The sequence below is a fragment of the Rhinopithecus roxellana genome, chromosome 8 (genome assembly GCF_007565055.1).
Source record: "Rhinopithecus roxellana isolate Shanxi Qingling chromosome 8, ASM756505v1, whole genome shotgun sequence".
NCBI classification, from domain to species: domain Eukaryota; kingdom Metazoa; phylum Chordata; class Mammalia; order Primates; family Cercopithecidae; genus Rhinopithecus; species Rhinopithecus roxellana.
In genome coordinates this window covers 30,765,503-30,789,891 of record NC_044556.1, presented here as the reverse complement: position 1 = coordinate 30,789,891, position 24,389 = coordinate 30,765,503, and the positions used below count along the sequence as shown (strand labels likewise).

General features: G+C 39.1%; 2 protein-coding genes across 2 annotated transcripts in view; both read right to left on the bottom strand.

Annotated features, from left to right (window-relative positions):
- Positions 1-5,775, bottom strand: part of FAM102B (family with sequence similarity 102 member B) — a 73,467-nt gene extending 67,692 nt beyond the window's left edge. The window contains exon 1 of the mRNA XM_010372999.2: positions 5,558-5,775. Within this exon, the coding sequence (XP_010371301.1) occupies positions 5,558-5,694 (137 nt within the window). The 5' untranslated portion in view covers positions 5,695-5,775. The remainder of the gene's footprint in view (positions 1-5,557) is intronic.
- Positions 5,776-19,282: 13,507 nt separating this feature from the next.
- On the bottom strand, positions 19,283-20,471 carry LOC115899269 (ubiquitin-conjugating enzyme E2 N-like). Its single transcript, XM_030937065.1, has one exon. The coding sequence runs from the start codon at positions 20,426-20,428 to the stop codon at positions 19,970-19,972; it is 459 nt and encodes a 152-aa protein (XP_030792925.1). The 5' UTR covers positions 20,429-20,471; the 3' UTR covers positions 19,283-19,969.
- Between the last annotated feature and the right edge of the window lie 3,918 nt (positions 20,472-24,389).

Sequence of the window (24,389 nt, the reverse complement as noted above, 5' to 3'; positions counted from 1 at the left end):
GTTCATTTATGGGCAATTTTTGTTCCTTTCTTTTTTTTTTTTTTTTTGAGACGGAGTCTCGCTCTGTCACCCAGGCTGGAGTGCAGTGGCCGGATCTCAGCTCACTGCAAGTGTTCCTTTCTTTTTGCCTTTCTATTTTCTAAAATTTCCACATGAATCTGTATCACTTTTTCAATAAGAAATGTTTACTAAAAAGAAATACACAATGTGCAGTGAACTAAAATCTTGAAAACAGAAGGATGTACTCTGGCCAAAAGAATAAAATTCTTTCCGCTTGTTTACAAAGTAAAAGGTCCAGTACACAGATGTGCTCATCAGCTTCCCGGACACTCCCCAAATTCACATGTGTTTCTGCCACAGCCTCATGTGAAACTTAGAAACCTATTTGGCTATCAGCACAAAAAAAGATGAACAAAATAAGGCAAACTAGGGAATTCTAAAAGATATAGGAAAAATGTCTTCCAATTATTCCTTTAAGTAGGCCAGAATCAAACCTGCCCTGACAGTTTTAATAAACCTCAAAAGTGATTTAAATGCTTTTGCAGAGGAAGTACTGTGAAAATATTTAAATAAAATAATATTGTCCTTTTGAAACATCTTCAGAAATATAGTCATGTACTGCATGAGGACATTTTGGTCAACAACAGACCAAATATACAATGTGGGCAGAGCAACAGGCTATACGACATAGCCTAAGCACGTAGTAGACTATACCATCTAGGTTTGTGTAAGTACACTCTATGACTTTTGCACAATGATGAAATCGCCTAAGGATGCGCTCCTCAGAACAGATCCTCATTGTTAAGGGATACATGACTATATTTTATTAGGCAACAATTTAGCCTCAGTTGAATAGACCACTATAATTGTACAATGTATTTTCCAAATATTTTATTAACTATGGCATGTAAAAATCTGACAATTTACCCTGATAATTTTAATAACATTTATCACAAATAATTACCTTTTAGTCTTTATATTTTTCTAACCTCTTCATTGAAAACAATACTGAGAAAAACTGGATTCTAAAATTAATTTTCACTAATGATCTTTATTTTTATTTATTTATTTTTGAGATAGGGTCTTACTCTGTTGCCCAGGCTGGAGTGCAGTGGCGGTGATCTCGGCTCACTGCAACCTCTACCTCCCGGGTTCAAGTGATCCTCCTACCTCAGCCTCCTGAGTAGCTGGCACTACAGGTGCCCACCACCACATCTAGCTAATTTTTTGGTATTTTTTTGTAGAAATGGGGTTTTGCCATGTTGCCCAGGCTGGTCTCAAACTCCTGAGCTCAACGAATCTGCCTGCCTCAGCCTCCCAAAGTGCTGGGATTTACAGGCATGAGCCACTATGCCTGGCCTTTTTTCAGTAATAATCTTTAAAAGGGTAAAAACAATGTAAGGAAATTCTAAATAAGTTTAGTAAGCAGTCCTATATGGCTCCAATAGACAACATCTAAGAAATCTACATACCGTAATAAATGCCTCCAACTACTCATCAGGCTCACTGTCACCTCAAATGTAGAGTGCTAAGCATGCAACTTAACCCACCATATCTTCCACCACCATATGCAATATTCCCCTTAAACAAAACAAATTATTTTCCTGACTTCTTTACTTCTGTCGTGGCATCAAGGCATCTGTCATAACATTATCATTTATCAGTCACTTATATGAGACAACTCCGAGTTCAGGTTCTCATTAGCTCCTGCTTGGGTTATTTTAATAGCTTCCTAATTTGTCTCCCTATCTCTAATTTCCCCCCACCCAACCTTGAATACAAATAGCATCAGCCTATCAGCCAGGTTAAACACCACTTTAATCACACAAGTCAGTTCAAGAATCTTGGGTTTAATTTTACCCTATGAGCAGTAGAAAGCAACTCTCATTTGTAGAGAGTAGAAAGAAACTCTTTACGATGGTATTCAAAGTGTTTCTCTAATCTGATCTTCTTCTGTTTAACGTGAAGGCTCTGCAATCAGGCTGATCTATCATCAACTCCTATTAATGACTTGCTCAAGCTGTCCTCCCACCCTCACTTTGTCAATGCAAATTCATCCTCCCAGCGTGCTCCACTGAAATGCCAATGTGGTTGTCAGTAACCATTACAGTTGTAAATAAACCCTTTTGCTTTAGAATTTCAACAACACTCATATATTGTCTGATCCATTGATTGGGCACTAAGTCACACTGTCTTCTACTGTCAAGCAATTATACAGCTATGATCTAATTTCATTAGAATTAATTCCCTTGTGGATCCTTATATTTGTTGTACTTCTCACAATCCCAGATGGAGAGCTATTAATAGAAACCTGGTAAATGCTCAACTAATATTTGGTGAACAATAAATGATCTGCATGTTTAGTTGTTGTACAAAGCCAAATATATTAATATATATATATCAAATGCATATGACCTATATATATTTGGGTCTCTCTATTTATATCTATATCTATATATGTAATTTTCTGTGTGCCTCTAAGGCTTTTCTGTAGCAAGATGAGTATTATTTTATACAGGTTCATCCATCGGGGAGTCTCCAAGACTAATCCTGAATATGGTGATTCATTAGGACTCACAGGACTCAGCATACAGTCCTACTCATGGCTAAGATTTACTACAATGTAAAGATACAAAGTCGAATCATCACACACTTAATTTCCCTAGCATTAAATTGTGATGTGCTGTCTAACAGGGAAACTCATAAGAGACTCAACGCCCAAAATTCGTATTAGGGCCGGTCATGCAGGCTGCCTAGCAAGAACCAAAATTCCAGACGGAATTTAGCATAAATCACTCTGTATAGTCTAGGCACTGTGAGTCACTCTTATCACTTAGGTAAAGTTTTATATCATGTATGGAACCATTTACCATTCAAGCTCCCAGATGCCAGCCAAGGGCCAGCCATGTACATAGGCCTTTCTAAGAATAGCAGTCTTGAGCCTGCTATGTTACCTCTTTTCTATGTAATTCATTTCATATTTTTACAGGAGAAATGTTACAGTGTTAACTATACCTGACTTTTAAGGGGCACATAGAGCAATTTTTTAAAAGTTAAAATCTAGCGTTCAATTAGAGATGCACTGCCTTGACTGGCACCCGCTAATTAAAAGTTCTGTGATTTTGAAATAATTCACTTCCTTTAGATATTTCAGATTTTCTTTCTTTCTTCTTTCTTTTCTTTCTTTCTTTCCTTCCTTCCTTCCTTCCTTCGTTCCTTCCCTTCCCTTCCTTCCTTCCTTCCTTCCTTCCTTCCTTCCTTCCTTTCTTTCTTGTAAAATGAGGCCTCCTTCTCAAACCAACAATTTTGTTGTTGTTAGGATAAAGGAATCAAATATAACATCTAAAGCAATTGGGCCTTCTTGGAGAAGTTCCTGGTCTCCTCTTTAAATGCCAACTGGATGCTAAAGCACTGTTTAGGTGTTTTGGGCACATCGTCTCACTAAATCCTCACACCACCACATGTCAGCGATGGTTTCTATTTCACATACAGAAGTTTTGGGACTCTAAGTAACCCATCCAGGTTTACCACAGTGGAACTGGGGTTTAAGCTTAGACCCACCACATTCCAAACCCTTGTTCTTAGCTTTACAGCAACTATCTCTACCTAATGTCAAAGGCACAGGCTCCTTATTATGAGTCATTTCCCTCACACTATATGTCTTTGTGGTTTGGCTATACAGAGCACTATTCCTAATCTTACTTAAAATCAAACTGATCAAAGTCAGATTTTAGTTGGAAGAAAAAGGGGTGAGTTTAACCCAAGATACTCAACTTTCTCATTTCTAAGTCTTGCAGAGTATACTTTTTGCTCATTAAAGTCATTAGGAAGCTCCCTATTCAGAAACTTTCATATATGGCACACGATTTACTCCTTTATCTGGCACCACCCTGTTTGAAGTTACACAGACCTGATCAGAATCTTGGCATCGCACTTACCAGCTGAGGGGACCTTAGGAAAGTGAGTTATGCTTTCTGAGCCTCAGTTTATTTATCTACAAAATGGGACCCCTACCTTATAGACTTGCTGTGAGAATTAAATAAGATAATATATTTAGAAGCCAACATATATTGGCTGAATAAATGACTGCCTACAACAAAAGAATAACTGACTTGTGGGAAGTAAGTCAAATCAACATAACTGAGGTAGGAAGGAAGCCCCGTAGACAAATGCCCTGACCACCAGGTGTCACCACTGGCCCAGGAGCGCCAGTCTAACTGCCTGACATCGGGGGTGGGACCCTGCAGAAAAACAGTCTAGGCCTCAGGGTAAGACTGTCACCTGCACCAACAGGACCTCCACGAATTGGCTTAGGCTTTTTCACAACTAAAGGACGGTCCAATATTTTTTTTTTTGCACCAAAATAGGTTACATTCTTCTCTAACAGGTGTTTAAAATACTTAGCGGAATATCCACTGACGTGTCACCACAGTTTAATTTTAAAAACTGTCTTCAGCAAACTATTAATTTCATATATCCTTTGGTTTAGCCAACTAGGCATTTTCTGGCTTCCATAGCCTTCAATATGGCCCAGAAGACAAGTTTCTGGCCCCAATTCCACAATCCAGTGACATTATTTTCTTTACATTATAAACGGGATGACTGAATTTTTTTTAAGTAGAATATTTTTAGGGCAAAAATAAAGTCTAAGACCAGTATATATGGGCAAAATAAACATTAGCTTTTAACCCTTCTTGATCTCAGGAACTCAAAAGTTCATTAAAAAAATTGTTTTCTCTCTATATACATATTTAAAGAAAGCACCTTAGGGTACATCTGTCAACCTGTGAGTAGCTCTGAAATTACTCAAGAAACACTGCCACACCTATTATTAATGCCACACCTATTATTTAATAGCTTCATTCTGTAACCTGCTAATGCCTCTCTCTGGGAGTGCCCAGGGGCTCGAGCATTTTAAAATGAGGGCTGGGCCTGGGCAACCCGTCTGGCTCTAAGCTCTCCACAAGGAGATCCACTAGTGGCCGCTTCAAGACTAATTCATCCAGCATTAGCGTCTAACTGGAGACGCCGCTCTCTGATGAGGCACAGACCGTTGTCTCGTCTGCCAGGAGCACTTGACTCAAGTCAAGCCCGGCCAGGCCTACCCCAGTCTCAGACTGGGTGGCCAAGTCCCCGTGTAATCTACAAGGGAGAAAGAATTGTGCTAAGCTTAGGTTTCTGTTCAGAGCTGGGCTCTCGGAACTCCAGCAGTTTGTGTTATTTTTGTTTTTAACAGCTCAAGTTCTACTTTGCATTTCACAAATATGGACATGTCTTAAGAGAAACCAGAAGCATCCTCTCCCTCCGGCCATTGCTCCCATTTCTAGAGGATTTGGGAGGGAAGAGCAGATACCAGGCACCATCTGGAGTCAGGAGCGCAGGAGCCAAGGCCAGCTGAGAAGAACCCATTTGCAAAGCACTTTGCAGATCAGTAAATTCGACTGATTTCAGAGCGGTCCCTAGGGAAAGGCGAGCAAATGGGCCAAGGAGAGATGCTGCCTATCCAACAAGCCCTGGCCAAGCAGACCCGGGCGAGGAGGCGCGGGAGGCGAGTTACCTGGAGGACTCGGCGGTGAAGCTGCCGCCGTCCAGCAGCCGCATCTTGCAGAAGAGGACCCCATTGACGAAGGGCACTGAGGAGAGCTCCTCGAGCTCGAAGTCCACCTTAAACTTAAACTTCTTCTTCTTCATCATCGTGAGAGCCAGGCGCCTGCAAGCTGGGCGCACGGCCGGGCGCCGCCGCCTCAGCTTGGCCGAGCCCTGGATCCGCCCAGCCCCATGGCCAGGGCCGCGAGCTGCGCGCGGGGGCGCGGCCGGGGGGCGCCGCAGGCCGGCCGCGGCCGGGGCCGCTGCCGCCGCCTCTCGCGGCAGCCTGGGCCGGAGCGCGGCGGCAGCTGCGGCGCGGACCCCGACCGCCCGCGGGGAGCGGTCGTACTGCAGCTCGCCCGGAGAGGTGAGCGTCCTTTCGGTGCGCAGCTCGCCGCCGCCTCCGCCGCCGCTGCCTCCCGTCTGGGAGTCGGGAGAGGCGAGACTCGAGGAACCGCCGCCTCAGCGCCTCGGGGGTCGGGGGCGCCCCCAGCGGCCGCGGCCTGCAGCGCACGGCGGGGCGGAAGCGGGAGGACGGGCGGGGACTTTGTGGGCGGGCGCCGGCTTGGCCGCGGACTCTAACCCGCGACGGCAGTTAGCACGTCACGCCTTTCTGGGGTTAAAAAAAGACAAACCCGACAGAGAAAGCTTCCTTCTACCGCTTCCTCTCCGGCTTTCTTTTGAGTTTTTGCACCGCCTCCTTTCTCCCCCACCCCCTCCAGTAGTTTCTTTCCTTTGGGGTTGAGAGCCATGGGTTAATAGAGGCAATTAAAATCTCAGCGTTGTTTTGGTCAAATTGAAATCCTAAAACTAAAATTTCCTTTAGGTACTCCAAATTCACGAGCTTTCAAATATAAAAGGAAGATAAGGTAAGAAAAGGGAAAATGATGTATTGAGGGCCTATCAAGTGCCCAGGCACCGTACTGCTGCAGGCGCTTTCTTTCGGGTATAGCTTAGCTAGTTCCTGTCACCCAGGACAAAAGATAAAAGAGCAAAGAAGTACTTAAAATAATACCATCCCTTTAAAAATTTGTCTGTCTATACTGAGAACTGAAATGCTTAAAATCAAATTCTGCAGGGAACCTGGCGTGGTGTCGCGCGCCTGTAGTCCCAGCTACTCGGGAGGCTGAGGAGGGAGGTTAGCCTGAGCCGGGGAAGCAGAGCTTGCAGTCATCTGATATCACACCACTGCACTGTAGCTTGGGCAGCAGAACGAGACCCGGTCTTAAACACAAAACAAAATCATCAGGGCAGGCTTAAAAACACACACACACACACACACACCCAAAAACCTCCTTAGATGAATAACAATTACCTGCCTTCTATAATCATGCATATATTGTTACAATGAATGTTATAAAGTTGGTTACGTGATGTTCATGTTTTTAAACTGAATTATTGTCATTTTCGTTAAGATTCTGTCACAGTAATCTCTGAAAGGGTTTAACTGAAAAGATTTTCTTTCTCAGTTTACTCATTTACTCATTCATTCATATAAAAAATTTAAAAAATTGCCTAAAATGTCAATCATTGGCTAGACCCAATAACCAAAAGCCAGTAACTGCCCTCAAGAATTTTACAATCTAGTGAGGAAGATATGTTTAGATAGATCATTAAAAAAACAAAACATAGCACCAAGTTATGTAGCACTCAGAGAAACAATTAATTGAAATTAATCAGTTTTTTGAATTTCAAAGGATGAAAATGATTTGGGACAAAGTGGGGTAAGGTGTTCCAGGAGAAAGAAATAAAAAAATAAAGACTCAGAGGCAAAAAGACTCAGAGGCAGGTTCAGGGGTGGGGATTTGGTAATGGATAAAGCTTCTTACCCTGCAGGACAGGGGGCAAAGACAGTGAGATGCATTAGGGGACTTTGAGGTTTGTCATTTAGAGCGCTGGATGAATGTTAATTTCATTGACTGAACATTGAAAGCAGGAGGAGGGCAGGTTGGGAATGGAAGATAATGAGTCTTTATGGGATTTGCTTGCAGTACATGTAGAGAGAGAGAGGCAGCCTTAGCTCATAAAAATGCATTGGGAATTGAAAATACACATTTGGAAATTGAGGTAATCACTGATAGCTGAAGCCCAAAAGGTAGATAAGGATGAGTTCCTCTGAAGAATATTTAAAGGGTAGACAAAGAGGAGGTCGTGAAGGTGCCTAAGAACAAGCAGTCAAGAGAAAAAGGAGATGAAGAAAGAGATGGCCTGGAAGCCCAGAGAGTTTTAATCATGTAACATTCGTAGTTACAAAGTTCCGTTGTGTGCCAGGCACTATGCTGGGTGCTAGAGATGCAAATGAATAAGACATAGGGGCTTATAAAGGAATGGAGAAAAACAGAGATATGCAAACAGATCAACTGAAGTGTGTGCGTGTGTGTGTGTGTGTGTGTGTGAGAGAGAGAGACAGAGTGAGAGAGAGAGAGAGTGCGAGCGGGCGATCCGTGATCCATGCAGGATAGAGGATCATTTCGAGAGAGTGCTGCAGAGCAGTCCCAGAGGATTTGGACTGAAAAGAAGCTACTGAATTGAAGGTCTAGGAGGTCACTGGTAATCTTGGCAAGAGAAGTCATCATAAAAGATAGTGACAAAGTGAGATGAAAAGTGACAAAGTAAGTGAAAAGATGATAGTGAAAAGTACGATAGTGACAAAGTAAGGTGGGTAAATAAAAATTATATTTTTATTAATATTTTTCTGACTTTTTTGTCAGTGAATGAAAAGAGAGAGAGAGAATGGTGACCAGAGGAGGACAGTTCAAGCTTTTTCAATAACATTCAGAAACTATCCAATATTTATTGAGTGTCTATTAGGTGCCAAGCACCTTAATAGGTCCTTTGGATCTGAGATGCAGTCCCTGTCTTAGATCTCATGGTCTACTGAAGGACACAGAGAAGTAAGCAGGCAGTTGCAGTACAATGTAACACTGAGTGCTCTCTGTGTGTGATGGTGAATGGAGGCTGCTATGGGAGACTATAAAAGCATCTAACAGGGATAAGTAGTAGGTTTATGGAATGCTTTCTGGGGTAATTGAAGCCTAAATTCAGGCCTTTGAGCTGAGGCCTGAATAATGAGCATGGGTGGGGAGCAGTTTCCAGGAAGGAGGTAGTGCCTGTGCAGAGGCTCAGAGGAAAGGAGACCATGTTGCAGAGGGAACTGAAATTAGTTCTGTCTGGCTGCAGCTTAGAGTCGGGTACAGTGACAGGGGTTAACAAAGAGCCATTGAAGTTTTAAAGCAGAGGAATGATATATTCAGATTTGCATTTTATAAAACTCTTCTACTTTATAAAATGGAAGATAGGAGACAGTCTGTTACTCTTTTTTAGACTCATGGTTTATTATTAAACATCTGATAGGACTCATAGGCAAGACAGGAAACAGATATCATGTTCAATGTGTTTAAATGACGAAAGTTTAATGAAAGGACTCTTCACAGAGTTGACAGGGTAAGGGACCCACAGTCTGGTGAGAAGTTGAAAGGAAGAAGGGTACATATCCTGATTTCTCTCACCTCCTACTTTCTGATCTCTTGATGGTGCCTCCCATGATCCAAAAACCAACCAAGGCCAGAGGGTAGAGGGGCCTGGAACATGCTGTTCATAGAGGACAGACTCCTGGGGCACAAAGTAGGGCACCGAAAGGTAGAGAATGGATGGAGGTAAGGGGATGGAAAGCCACCAGCACACAAATGATACAGGCAGGGTTCACTGTAGGAAGCTGAAACCACTCTGGATATTTAAAAAACAAACAAACAAACAAAAAACAAAGGGCTTTCATCCAAGCAATTCACTGCTTCTGAAATCTGTGGAAGGGCTGGAGGATTTGAGGTCAGCAGGCTGTTGAATTCAAAGTCACATGCTTTGTGGTGAACATTACTAGTATTCACTAGTATCTGGTCCTCCTTGACTTCTGAGCATATGGGAGTTTACAGTTCCCAGTTCCCTTGCAGTTAGGTGGGGGCCTTGTGATGAGTTCTAGCCAATACAACGCAAGAAGTAACATGTCACTTCCAGGATGAGACAGTAAAAGCCTTTGGGCAGTTCTCTAGACTACCTCTTCCCTGCCGCAATAGTTATAGAGGAGACCTTGGGTTAAGATGTAGCAACCACAAGATTGAAGCAGCCCAAATCTCTTAAGTCAGCACATGGAGAGCAACTGCCCACACCTGCAGGAAACATTTTGTCTGTGAGAAAGAAACTTTTATTATATTAAGCCACTGAGATTTTGGGGGATGCTTGTGACTACAGCATAAGGCTAGTTTATTCTGACTAACATACACTGTAGCTGGGATGGGAAGCTGACACTAGAACACTGCTACTGCTGCTGCCAGCACCAATGGCTCTCACACCCGTTAAGACTATCAGGAGTCTGAATGCCACAGACATGTCATCACATCTTGCTTGCAAGTGACATAGCAGCAAGAAGAGAGCCTCCATTTCACTTGCACCTGTGTTTTCATATGGACTTTTATTTGACAGGACTTATTTGCACCCAAAAATTGAGTGTCAAGGGAGTCTGAGAAATGTAATTTTCAGCTTTCCAACTTCTTCAGACAGGATGGTGGAATGAATGTTGAGGCAGCAGGTCTAAGTATCTACTCCAGTACTTACAATGCAAGTTTCTCAAAGGCAGGGGTGGTTTGCTGATCATCTTTGTATCTTTTCTAAATAGCTCAGTACCTAGTGGGTATTCAATACATGTTTCTTGAAATGATCTGAATTTATAGGCCTATCCTAAGTGTTTTAACTCTCAGGTAAAACAGTAGAGTGAATAGACTGCTTGCTGCCAGAGGTGTGACAGTTCTTATAGGCTTATTCAATTCCCTTGAAAAGCATTTACTACCCCTTAAAATTTCGTACACTCCCCCTTTACCTATCACCTACAAAAAGGATATTTAAGTCTCAACCCTCTGGTCTTTCTTTGAGTCTCATATTTGCAGGACTACTCTGTCCATGTGCACTAATAAATTTGTATGCCTTTTCTCCTATTAATCTGTCTATTGTCAGTCATTTCAGCAAAGCTTCAGAAGGCAGAAGCGAAGCTTTCCCATCAACCTTATACCTACGATAATTTGTAAAGAAAGTAAGATACCTATAAAACCCTTAGTTCTATAAGAGGTTGAAAAATGGAATGTTAGTAGGTTATATTTGTTGACTGCTTTCAGTAAGATATTGGAAACATAAGATGAACTCATTCAATAATTAGGAGGTTTGTAAGCATAAATTAAAAGGAATATAGACAGTACAGAAATTTGGAGCCTCAAGGGATTGGAAAAACTAACTGCTCTATACCTCAAAGAATAGGAAATAAGATTGAAAAAGGCCTTAAGCAACAAGGACCCATTAAGACTCAGCCATGAAACAAAGGTTATATTTAGGGTGTGGTCTTCACATTTAAGTCTGATGGTCTCGAAGAAGCCTCTTTAAATTGAAAGGAAGAGAGGCATGGAGTGAAGAAGCAAAGAAATAATCAGGATTGAGAATTATCTCTAGGAAACCTTAGTGTTGCTGGCATATGGAACTGACTGGAAGCAGAAAGATCAAAGACATTTCAGTTTTTGAGGTACTGTTTTGCTAAAGAAATCGTGAGCTGGCATTAAAAGTTGTACTCTCCTCAAGAAAGTCACGTTCCTCAACACTCATTTTAAATGTGGGCTTAGAGGGGAAATTTCCAGAGGGCAGAGCCAGGGACCACAGAGGACAACAGATAAGCAGATTCCTCACAGAGAATGGAAACAGGATCTAACTGAGAAACAGCTCCCACTGCCAACTCAGAGCCATCACAATGCCTCCCTGCAAAATTTCATTTTTGTGATGGGCCAGGGTCCCACTTTTCCCCCTTTCCTACCTGGAAGTATTTACTATATTTGTTATATCACTATATATTGGATGTGAGTGAGGGAAGATATTTTATCAGTTCATAGGCCACAGCTCTAATTGAAATGTTAAACTGGACAATTCTTTGCAGTGGAGCTGTCCTGTGTATTGTACAAGGTTTAGCAGTTTCCCTGGCCCATACCCATTAGTTGCCAGTATCATCCCCCTCACTCCCAGTTGTGTCGATCGAAAATATCTTCAGACATTGCCTAATATCTCCTGGAGGACAAAATCATTCTTAGTTGAGAATAACTGGGTCACAGGACATTGTGGAAATTATATTCAGATCTGACGGAGAATTCTGTGCATTACGTGGAAATCCTGCACTTTGAACTTGAAGCAGTGACTGGGTGGATTTTAGGTTATCTCATTTGGTGACGATAATGAGTGTATTGTTTATTTGGGAAGAAGAGTGAAATGGCTTTTTTTGGTGACCAAATGGATGGACTATGGCATAGATTACTAGGTCATCACCAAACCTGTTTTCTTGAGTACACAGTTCCACTATCTTTTCCAGTCTCCCTTGTAATTAGGTGCTGCTGCAAGACTGAGTTCCAGCCAGTAGAATGTGTGTAACTTCCAGGCCTGGCCCATAAAAACCTCTTGCATGTGACCCTTTCATTCTTCTCCCATCTGATAGCTGGGTGTTGACGTCAAGGATGATGCTGGACGCCAGATGTGGAAGATGGAGAAGCTTCCACCTGCTTGGGTCCCTACTGGCAATTTATAACCAGGAAATCGGTCTGTGGGGTAAGTGAGAAATTAGCATTTAATTTGCTGTGTGTGATTTTAAACATTACTATTTTAAAAGATTGCGGAAAAATACATGTGACATAAAATTGACCGTGTTAACCATTTTTAAGTGCACAGTTCTGTGGCATTAAGTATAGTCACACTGTTGTGCAACCATCACCACCATCCTTCTCCAGAACTGTTTTCATCTTGCAAAACTGAGATTCTGTACCCATTTAACAATAACTCCCCATTCCCTGGAAACCACTCTTTTACCTTGAGTCTCTATGAATGGAATCACACAATATTTGTCCTTCTGTAACTGGCTTATTCACTTAAACATTTAATCTTTTAAACCACTGAAATTTGGGATGTGTTTGTTGTAACAGCTAGAATTACATACTGTGTGCCTAGAAAAGAGTAGATCCTCAAAAAAATGTTTACTGAGTAAGTGAACATTCAAATATTGTTAATTTGATACGTATGTTTAGGACATTACATTGTATTTAATTTATAAATTTATATTGTTTTATAATGATATAAAAGTTACAAGATGTTTAATTTTATGTGTAATATACATTTAGGTAACATTGTAATTACAATAATTTAAATCAACATCAGGAGTCCATGACTTTTTACATCATTTATTTTTGGGAAAAACTGCTATATTGGGTTGTTTAAAAATGCATGTATTCTAAGAAAATTGAATCAAGTACTTGCTTTAATTTTCCATTGCCTAAAACCAAACTTGACTAGAGTTGTTGAGGATTGATTATCAGAGAAGGAGCTTGAATAATTACATTCTCAGCCAAGCAAAAAGTTTTTTAGTTTACATCAAAGGAAATATGACAGTTAAAAAAAACAGCAGCAACAACAACAAAAACTTCTCTCTTTGTCCTGTGGTTGAATAGGGATGCTATTGATACCTAAGTACTGACATTTTATCATCTTGATTACTAGTCTGTCTGACAGGAGAATAAAGGCTTTCAAGGAAAGAACCAGTTACTTTCTGAGGCACCTCCTTTAATTCTAAAACTTGATCTCTTTCATAACTAGTTCTTTTTCATCTAATTTTCAAATTTCTATGGAAAGATGGCAAATTGCCTTTGTAATTCTTAAAAGTAACACAAGATTATATACTTTTCTATCAGAAACCACAATATTTATTCAATAACTTCTTTCCAGTCAAGACATATCTAGAGTGGATCAAAAAGTGTTCTTTGAGCAATTGTAATGTCCCTAAGAACCCTAGTCTGATAGCATGCAGGTGATCTCAACTCCGATTTTGTGCCCCCTTCCTTGCCTCCTTCACATTCTAATGTTAGGATAGCTATGGGGATGATCACTTCCTGACCTCATATAATTATTCCTGTCCCACCAGGCAGAACTGGATTTCTCTTTCTGGGAAATACTAAATACTAATTTTATAAACACACACATTTATGGAAGTTGTAGAAAATAAGGCTCTTTCTCTAAGAAAGAGCATTTTAGAAAATACTGATGCTTTCTAAAACAGTTGCGAAAATCTTTTAAGAATTTAAACCAAACCCACCTTAAATTCCAAATCTGGAAAATCTTAGTAATTTGTTGATTTACTTTGCTTATATAACCTGTACATATGTGTATGTGGAAATGGTTGGGAGGTGTGTGTTTTTTTCCAGTTAGTCTGGTTCCCATCTCCTTAGGGGTGCACTATATCATGTTTTCTGTCATTGTACTTTTTTCTTTTTTAAAACCAATTTTCTTGCAGTTCTTTGGTATGCACTCACATATCTGGTGATGTTGTATTGAAATACGGCCTTTGTTTTCAATTTTAAAAAATCCCCTTTGTTTTTTGAAAAAAGTAACCTGTTGATTTGGATCCAAATAATTTTCAAAAATTAATAAACCAAAGAGGAATGCTTTTAAAAAACCCAAGCAGAAAGCACATTCAACCAGAGCCTACGCTATGCATTTTCTAAGTAAATTGTCACAAGACCAGAATACTATAATATTTTATTTAGCTAGATACCTGGAAAGTATTTTCAAAGTTAGCATTATTTTTTTCTTTTTATACCAGAGGTACAGAAGTTCCAGCTACATTTTTATACCTGTTATGTATATTTTTATCAAATATGCAAATTGATCAAGTAAAATACAAAAATAAAATTGCTTCTATGATAATCATAAGACAAAGACGACGTTTTCCCTAGTATCATACCATAAGCTCATATGGAGCTTTAAGTTAAGGCTACATACAGTTAGAATTCTGAAATGAATCAGAGGTATGACTCAACAACAGTGGATATTGATCTAGGAGTTCCCAGTTTTAATCTTAGTTCTGCTTCTGATGGTTTAATTTTGAGCAATTGACAACTTCCCTGAGCTCATTCTGTTCTGCAAAGTGAGGGAAATAGTCTAGATCAACACTGTCCATTAGAACTTTCTGCAATAATGGAATATTCTCTGCTCTGTCCAATATGGTAGTCACTAGCCACATGTAGTGACTGAACACTTGAAATGCAATAGGTGTGACTAAATAACTGAATTTAAAATTTTGTTTAATTCTAATTAATTTAAATAGCCACATGTGGCTAATGGCTATATTGGATAGCAGAGGTCTAGACTCACACTCATTCACTCACTTAGCAAGCATTCAAGTGCCTACAATCTACCAAGCAAGCATCTGGCTAGGTGGGAAAGGACGTCACAACATCTTTGTCTTGAAGGAGTTAACCTGAAGAAAACTAAGTACTTGCTGGTACCTGTGCTTCAATAAGCATATGCAAAAAGCTCTGTGTGCTCATAGAGGAGAGAGCAATAACCAGAAGGTATATCATCTCTAAGGTCCTCTCCAGCTCTAAAATTAAATAACTATAGATATATATGTATCTATATATCTACAGATCTATATCTATATATGTATATCTATATATATATTAGATAGATACATATTTAGATAGATTTAAATGGATATATATTCATAAACGTCTATGAATATACCTCTGCTATCCAATATTCTAATATATAAATATATTTAAATATATACATATATGAATATATAAATGTAAGTATATATTAAAATGTATAGAGATAGATATATATACATATCTATGTGTATCTATATCTATGTATATATTTTAGATAGATCTATCTAAAATATATACATAGATATACATATGTACATATGTATCTATCTCTGTATATTTTAATATATATTTATATATATTCATATATTTATATATTTAAACCTATTTATATATTAAAATATTGTATAGCAGAGGTATATCCATATGTATTTATGAATATATTCATAAATAGTCTTGAACTCTGTATATATTAAAAGATACAGAGGTAGATACATCCATATATATTTATATATTTATACATTTAATATATAAATATATAAATTTATACATTCAAATATATATTTTAACATTTATATGTATTTATGAATCTCTATGTACCTGATATCCATCATATCTATCTATCTATCTATCTATCTATCTATCTATCTATCTATCTATCTATTTTTAAAATTAGAGAAGGAGGTCTCACTATATTGCCCAGGCTGGTCTTGAACTTGGGGCTTCAAGTGATTCTCCTGCCTCAGCCTCCCAAAGTGCTGGGATTAGAGGCATGAACCACTGTGACTGGCCAGCTCTAAAATTATATGAATTAAACTCAACAAAAATTTACTGAGCACCTGTTTTTGTGCAGCTGTTTATCAGCTCAATGTATTGGTGCAGGATTATCACTCAGAGGGTAGTAGCTACACTCCTATCAGCACTCTTGTTGATTTATTGATTGATTCATTTAATATTCGGTGAGTGTTTATGTACCAAGCACTTCATTAGGCACACATGAAAAAAAATGAATTTTATGATGATTTCCAAGGTTCATAGTGAAACATCAACTTTAACTCTATTTTTCAGGAAATGAATTACCAGATTCTGGGTTCACTTTGGCCATATTTAAAATTGATGATGTTTCAAATGTTATTTCAACTTTCTAGAGCCAAATCATCAGCATTTCCTAGTATTAGTAATAAATAAAGTGAAAATGAAAGAATTGGGTATATTTGGTCATTAAAAACTATGCACATGCTTTACAATAGAATATATTGATTAAGGTAAATATTCTGAGATCTTTCTTGGAAAAGATTCTTTTATACTGTTACCTAGGTATAAATATTTATTCCTTTTCAATGTACTTGTTTTTTGCTGATGTCTAGCTACAGTATCAAGTACAGTAGTTTTCTATGTGTTAGATCATGTCTTCTTTTACATAAAACTGATGCGATGTTGTCTCTTGTTTGTTGGATATACACATATTTATTTCTTCAACTATTATTTATTTAGTTGACCAGCATGCAAATATTGCTGTGCTATTTTGCACTATCAGAGTGCTATTCAGTTAGAGAATACAAAAGCAAATAAGAGTTGGATTGTCTTCTTAAGGAGTTGGTAAAGAAAATAAGAAACAGAAGAAAGTTCAGAAAGAGGCATTTTCAAAATGTCCTCCAGAGTACTTTGAAGGTGGAAGCAGTTACTTCCAAATGAGACATTAAGAAAAGGCTTTGCAGGGGATGTGGCACTGAGCTAGACCTTGAGCCTTGAAGGAAGTGTAGAATCTGCAACAGCAGAGAAGGAAGGAAAGGCCATTTCCGAAGCAGGAAAGCACGAAATTAGGGAGGAGAAGAATGTGAGTTAAAACAAAGGAAAAAATAGCTGTGAAAAAGTAGAGGAAAATCTGATTTTAAACATAGTTTGTGGCTAGATCCTGCTTTTAAATGCTAGGCTGGGGAGTCTAGACTTTATGTAAGGCGTTTGCGCAAGGAGATGAAAAATCAGAGTTGTTCATTAGGAAAACTAATCTGGCAGAAGTATTTAAGTTATGTTGGGGTAGGGAGAGGCTAAATGCAGGGACCAGTTATTAGGCTAGTTATTACAGCCGTGCAGATGATAGGTTGCTATGAGGCCCTGAATTAGGATACTACCAGGAGATTAGAGAGGAGGGGGCTCACGAGGGGTTATTGTAAAAGTAGAATCAATAAGACCTGGCAACTTATGGCATATAGTGACAGAATAAGGAAAAGAAGAAGTAAAATGTCTCCAATATTGTACATCTTCATAAAAGAGGAGGAAGAGAAACAGATTTAGATTGATGTAGAAAATATACTCTGTAAGGAAGAAAAATATTTTACATTCTGGTTGAATATGTATATATATATTCAACTAACTTTAACTGATGCTAGTGATGAAAATGTGAAGTGCACTGGAGATATCTTGAATTTTTGCACTATGATAGTAATCTGAGTAGCTGGGTTACTTATATTCAACGTTGTGTCTTTTATTATTTAAGTATATTTATGTTCTCTGATGAGTTGGATAAATCCCTCTTGTAACCTTAACCTGACCTTGGTTTAGCCAAGTGTCCGAGGTATATAGATTTTCTTACTGCATTCAAGATATTTCAACAAGGAGATTCTTAAAATAGCACAAAAGATCTTTATCTTTAACAACAAAAAGTTTCCATCCATGGATGGCCTTGATTTAAGCTTTTAGCTTACACGCTTTTTGAACACTTAAATTGAAGAGCTGTCTAGATTAAATCTGATGTGGTTAATATATTTAAAACAAATAGCCTGCAGACAATTACCGTCATAAAATGAAATATAATTTCTCAATTGGAAAGCATAATTTTTATTCAAACTTTCTAAGAAGGAACATTCAGGTTACAGCAGAATTGGTTAAAACAATTTTTTTAAGGGTTTAACAATTGTTTTACTGGAGCATTTTCTCCAATAGGTGGATAGAGAAGATTTGTTATTACCAGTGAGTCCATAAAAGACATAATGTCTCAAGCAGTACTTTACTCCACATCTATGGTTTTTCATTTTCAATCTAAAAAGAATTACAGTAGGAATATGCAGTAGGCCTATTTAGTATGATAATTATAATGCCATATTTAACTTTACTAATTTTTAACTCTCCTTTATATCTTAAGAGCCATCTTTCTAAAAGGCCATATATATATATGTACACTTTTAAGTTCTAGGGTGCATGTGCACAACTGCACAACATGCAGGTTTGTTACATAGGTATACATGTGCCCTGTTGGTTTGCTGCACCCATTAACTCATCATTTACATTAGGTATTTCTTCTAATGCTATCCCTCCCCCAGTCCCCCACCCTATGACAGGCCCCGGTGTGTGATGTTCCCCGCCCTGTGTCCAAGTATTCTCATTGTTCAATTTCCACCTATGAATGAGAACATGCGGTGTTTGGTTTTCTGTCCTTGTGATAGTTTGTTCAGAATGATGGTTTCCAGCTTCATCCATGTCCCTGCAAAGCACATGAACTCATCCTTTTTTATGGCTGTATAGTATTCCATGGTGTATATGTGCCACATTTTCTTAATCCAGTCTATCATTGATGGACATTTGGGTTGGTTCAAAGTCTTTGCTATTGTGAGTAGTGCTGCAATAAACATACATGTACATGTGTCTTTATAGTCACATGATTTATAATCCTTTGGGTATATACCCAGTAATGGGATGGCTGGGTCAAGTGGTATTTCTAGTTCTAGATCCTTGAGGAATCACCACACTGTCTTCCACAATGGTTGAACTAGTTTACATTCTAACCAACAGTGTAAAAGCATTCCTATTTCTCCACATCCTCTCCAGCATCTGTTGTTTCCTGGCTTTTTGATGATCGCCATTCTAACTGGTGTGAGATGGTATCTCATTGTGGTTTTGATTTGCATTTCTCTGATGACCAGTGATGATGAGCATTTTTTCACGTGTCTGTTGGCTGCATAAATGTCTTCTTTAGAGAAGTGTCTGTTCATATCCTTCACCCACTTTTTGAGGGGGTTGTTTTTTTTCTTGTAAATTTGTTTAAGTTCTTTGTAGATTCTGGATATTAGCCCTTTGTTAGATGGGTAGATTGCAAAAATGTTCTCCCATTCTGTAGGTTGCCTATTCACTCTGATGGTCATTTCTTTTGCTGTGCAGAAGCTCTTTAGTTTAATTAGATCCCATTTGTCTATTTTGGCTTTTGTTGCCGTTGCATTTGGTGTTTTTTTTTTTTTTTTTTTTTTTTAGAATAACAAAAAATATTTTACTAAAACATAAGATTTACAGAAGTTTCCAGACAAGCCATACAAAATGGTCACAAGCTTTTTTTGAAGGGGGGAATCTACACTTGACAGCAATGTTATTAGTGAGGGCTGTGATGTTTGTTTAATGTTCCCATTTTGGTTCAAACAATCAAGCTTGTCCATCTACAGCGTCTAAATAAAGTTAGACTTGGCTAGAGAGGATATTCTAAAGACCTGGTTAGCTGCTTTTAACCAATGCAATTAGATCACCAAAAAAAAGGGGAAAGGAGCCCATAAAATTAAAAATAAAACTACCTCCCCCCTCAAAAAAAATAAAATAAAATAAAGAAAAACACCCACACCCCTGCAGCTAACCTGACAACTACCTTCATTCACAGTGCTTTATACTTAAACCAGGATGGGGGAAATGAATAAAAGCAGGGAGGGGCCACTGCTTTTAAACGTTTCACAACAATCCAGATGATACTTCTAGCCTCTGTTCATGCTTTATGACAGTGAATCAGGACAAGACATAGATTTGCTAATGTGCATTTAATCACCAAAGGACTCAAGATGTCTGGGCTTTTTTATTCTGTAATGTTTCTAAGACTGTGTCCATTAAATGCAAACAAAAAGGAGGAAGTCTTGGCAGAACAGGAGAAGTGATGCACACTTGATGATCGGATCAATTTAAATATTATTCATGGCATATAGCCTAGTCCATGCTCTAGCTGTTTCTATGGCTTGGGCTTCGTTGGTCTTCCACTGCTCCGCTACATCATTTGCTAATGGATCATCTGGATTGGGAGCACTTAACAAGGCCTGGATCAATAGCAGAACTGTGCGGATCTGCAGTGCTGGGGACCACTTATCTTTCAAAATATCTAAACATATTCTTCCCAAGTTGTCTACATTAGGATGATAAATTTTGGTCATGAAACGTACTTTAGGGGCTGCCTTTGGGTATTCTTCAGGAAGGAATAGTTCAAGTTTAAAAGTCCCTCCCTCAAAGGGAGAATCTTGAGGGCCAGCAATGACCACATGAAAATAACGGGCGTTGCTCTCATCTGGTTCTGCTTTGATGCCAGGAACTGGTTCTGCCAGCAAACGCTGGGTTTCCTTGATGATCCTGCGGGGCAGCCCGGCCATCTTGTCAGAACCCGAGTTTGGCCTCTGGTCTCATCTCCGGCTCCGCTCGCCTCCGCATTTTGGTGTTTTAGTCATGAAGTCCTTGCCCATGCCTATGTCCTGAATGGTATTGCCTAAGTTTTCTTCTAGGGTTTTTATGGTTTTAGGTCTAACATTTAAGTCTTTAATCCATCTTGAATTAATTTTTGTATAAGGTGCATGGAGGGGATCCAGTTTCAGCTTTCTATGTATGGCTAGCCTATTTTCCCAACACCATTTATTAAATAGGGAATCCTTTCCCCATTTGTTATTTTTGTCATGTTTGTCAAAGATCAGATGGTTGTGGATGTGTGGTGTTATTTCTGAGGCCTCTGTTCTGTTCCATTGGTCTATATCTGTTTTGGTACTAGTACCATGCTGTTTTGGTTACTATAGCCTTGTAGTATAGTTTGAAGTCAGATACTGTGATGCCTCCAGCTTTGTTCTTTTTACTTAGGATTGTCTTGGCAATGCGGGCTCTTTTTTGGTTGCCTGATTTCCCTGGCCAGAACTTCCAGCACTATGTTGAATAGGAGTGGTGAGAGAGGGCATCCCTGTCTTGTGCCAGTTTTCAAAGGGAATGCTTCCAGCTTTTGCCAATTCAGTATGATGTTGGCTGTGGGTTTGTCATAAATAGCTCTTATTATTTTGAGATATGTTCTATCAATACCTAGTTTATTGAGACTTTTTAGCATGAAGGGCTGTTGAATTTTGTCAAAGGCTTTTTCTGCATCTATTGAGATAATCATGTGGTTTTTTTGTCATTGATTCTGTTTATGTGATGGATTACCTTTATTGATTTGTGTATGTTTAACCAGCTTTGCATCCCAGGGATAAAGCTGACTGGATCGTGGTGGATAAGCTTTTTGATGTGCTGCTGGATTCGGTTTGCCAGTATTTTATGGAGGATTTTCATACCAATGTTCATCAGGGATATTGGTCTAAAATTCTCTTCTTTTGTTGTGTCTCTGCCAGGCTTTGGTATCAGGATGATGCTGACCTCATAAAATGAGTTAGGGAGGATTCCCTCTTTTTCTATTGATTAGAATAGTTTCAGAAGGAATGGTACCAGCTCTTCTTTGTACCTCTGGTAGAATTCGACTGTGAATCTGTCTGATCCTGGACTTTTTTTGGTTGGTAGGCTATTGATTATTGCCTCAATTTCAGAGCCTGTTATTGGTGTATTCAGAGATTCAACTTCTTCCTCATTTAGTCTTGGGAGGGTGTATGTGTCCAGGAATTTATCAATTTCTTCTAGATTTTCTACTTTATTTGTGTAGAGGTGTTTACATTATTCTCTGATGGTAGTTTGTATTTCTGTGGAACCAGTGGTGATATCCCCTTTATCATTTTTTATTGCATCTGTTTGATTCTTCTCTCTTTTCTTCTTTATTAGTCTTGCTAGCGGTCTACCAAATTTTCTTGATCTTTTCAAAAAACCACCTCCTGGATTCGTTGATTTTTTGAGGGTTTTTTTTGTTTCTCTATCTCCTTCAGTTCTGCTCTGATCTTAGGTATTTCTTGCCTTCTGCTAGCCTTTGTATTTGTTTGCTCTTGCTTCTCTAGTTCTTTTAATTATGATGTTAAGGTGTCGATTTTAGACCTTTCCTGCTTTCTCTTGTGGGCATCTAGTGCTATAAATTTCCCTCTATACACGGCTTTTAAAGTGTCCCAGAAATTCTGGTACATTGTGTCTTTGTTCTCATTGGTTTCAAAGAACATCTTTATTTCTGCCTTCATTTCGTGGTTTACCCAGTGGTCATTCAGAAGCCGGTTGTTCAGTTTCCATGTAGTTGTGTGGTTTTGAATGAGTTTCTTAATCCTGAGTTCTAATTTGATTGCAGTGTGGTCTGAGAGACAGTTTGTTGTGATTTCTGTTCTTTTACATTTGCTGAGGAGTGTTTTACTTCCAACTGTGTGGTCAATTTTGGAATAAGTGTGGTGTGGTGCTGAGAAGAATGTATATTCTGTTGATTTGGGGTGGAGAGTTCTGTAGATGTCTATTAGGTCCACTTGGTGCAGAGCTGAGTTCAAGTCCTGGATATCCTTGCTAACCTTCTGTCTCATTGACCTGTCTAATCTTGACAGTGGGGTGTTAAATTCTCCCATTATTATTGTATAGGAGTCTAAGTCTCTTTGTAGATCTCTAAGGACTTACTTTATGAATCTGGGTTCTCCTGTGTTGGGTGCATATATATTTAGGATAGTTAGCTTTTCTTGTTGAATTGGTCCCTTTGCCATTATTTAATGGCCTTTCTGTCTCTTTTGATCTTTGTTGGTGTAAAGTCTGTTTTATCAGAGACTAGGATTGCAACCCCTGCTTTTTGTTGCTTTCCATTTGCTTGGTATATCTTCCTCCATCCCTTTATTTTGAGCCTGTGTGTGTCTCTGCATGTGACATGGGTCTCCAGAATACAGCACACTGATGGATCTTGACTCTTTATCCAATTTGCCAGTCTGTGTCTTTTAATTGGGGCATTTAGCCCATTTACATTTAAGGTTAATATTGTTATGTGTGAATTTGATCTTGACATTATGTTAGCTGGTTATTTTGCCCATTAGTTTATGCAGTTTCTTCCTACCATCGATGGTCTTTACAATTTGGCATGTTTTTGCAGTGGCTGGTACCAGTTGTTCCTTTCCACGTTTAGTGCTTCCTTTAGGAACTCTTGTAAGGCAGGCCTGGTGGTGACAAAATCTCTCAGCATTTGCTTGTCCGTAAGGGATTTTATTTCTCCTTCACTTATGAAACTTAGTTTGGCTGGATATGAAATTCTGGGTTGAAAATTCTTTTCTTTAAGAATGTTGAATATTGGCCCCCACTCTCTTCTGGCTTATAGAGTTTCTACTGTTAATCTGATGGGCTTTCCTTTGTGGGTAACCTGACCTTTCTCTCCGGCTGCCCTTAACATTTTTTCCTTCATTTCAACCTTGGTGAATCTGACAATTACATGTCTTGGGGTTGCTCTTCTCGAGGAGTATCTTTGTGGTATTCTCTGTTTTTTCTGAATGTGAATGTTGGCCTGCCTTGCTAGGCTGGGGAATCTCTCCTGGATAATATCCTTAAGAGTGTTTTCCAGCTTGGTTCCATTCTCCCCATCATTTTCAGGTACACCAATCAGATGTAGATTTGGTCTTTTCACATAGTCCCATATTTCTTGGAGGCTTTGTTCATTTCTTTTTACTTTTTTCTCTAAACTTCTCTTCTTGCTTTATTTCATTAATTTGATCTTCAATCACTGATACTCTTTCTTCCACTTGATCGAATTGGCTACTGAAGCTTGTGGATGAGTCACATAGTTCTCGTGCCATGGTTTTCAGCTCCATTAGGTAATTGAAGGTCTTCTTAACACTGTTTATTCTAGTTAGCCATTCGTCTAATCTTTTTTTTCAAGGTTTTTAGCTTCATTGCAGTGGGTTCAAACATCTTTGTTTAGCTCAGAAAAGTTTGTTATTACCAACCTTCTGAAGCCTAATTCTGTCAACTTGTCAAAGTCATTCTCTGTCCAGCTTTGTTTTGTTGCTGGAGAGGAGCTGCAATCCTTTGGAGGAGAAGAGGTGCTCTGGTTTTCAGAATTTTCAGCTTTTCTGCTCTGGTTTCTCCCCATTTTTGTGGTTTTATCTACCTTTGGTCTTTGATGTTGTGACCTACAGATGGGGTTTTGGTGGATGTCCTTTTTGTTGATGTTGATGCTATTCCTTTCTGTTTGTTAGTTTTCCTTCTAACAGTCAGGTCCCTCAGCTGCAGGTCTGTTGGAGTTTGCTGGAGGTCCACTCCAGACCCTGTTTGCCTGGGTATCACCAGCAGAGGCTACAGAACAGCAAATATCGCAGAACAGCAAATATTGCTGCCTTATTCTTCATCTGGAAGCTTCGTCCCAGAGGGTAACCTGCCTTTATGAGGTGTCAGTTGGCCCCTACTGGGAGGTGTCTCCCGGTTAGG

Coding starts and splice junctions, on each gene's coding strand:
- LOC115899269 (XM_030937065.1), bottom strand. CDS start 20,428: ATGGCCGGGCTGCCCCGCAGGATCATCAAGGAAACCCAGCGTTTGCTG.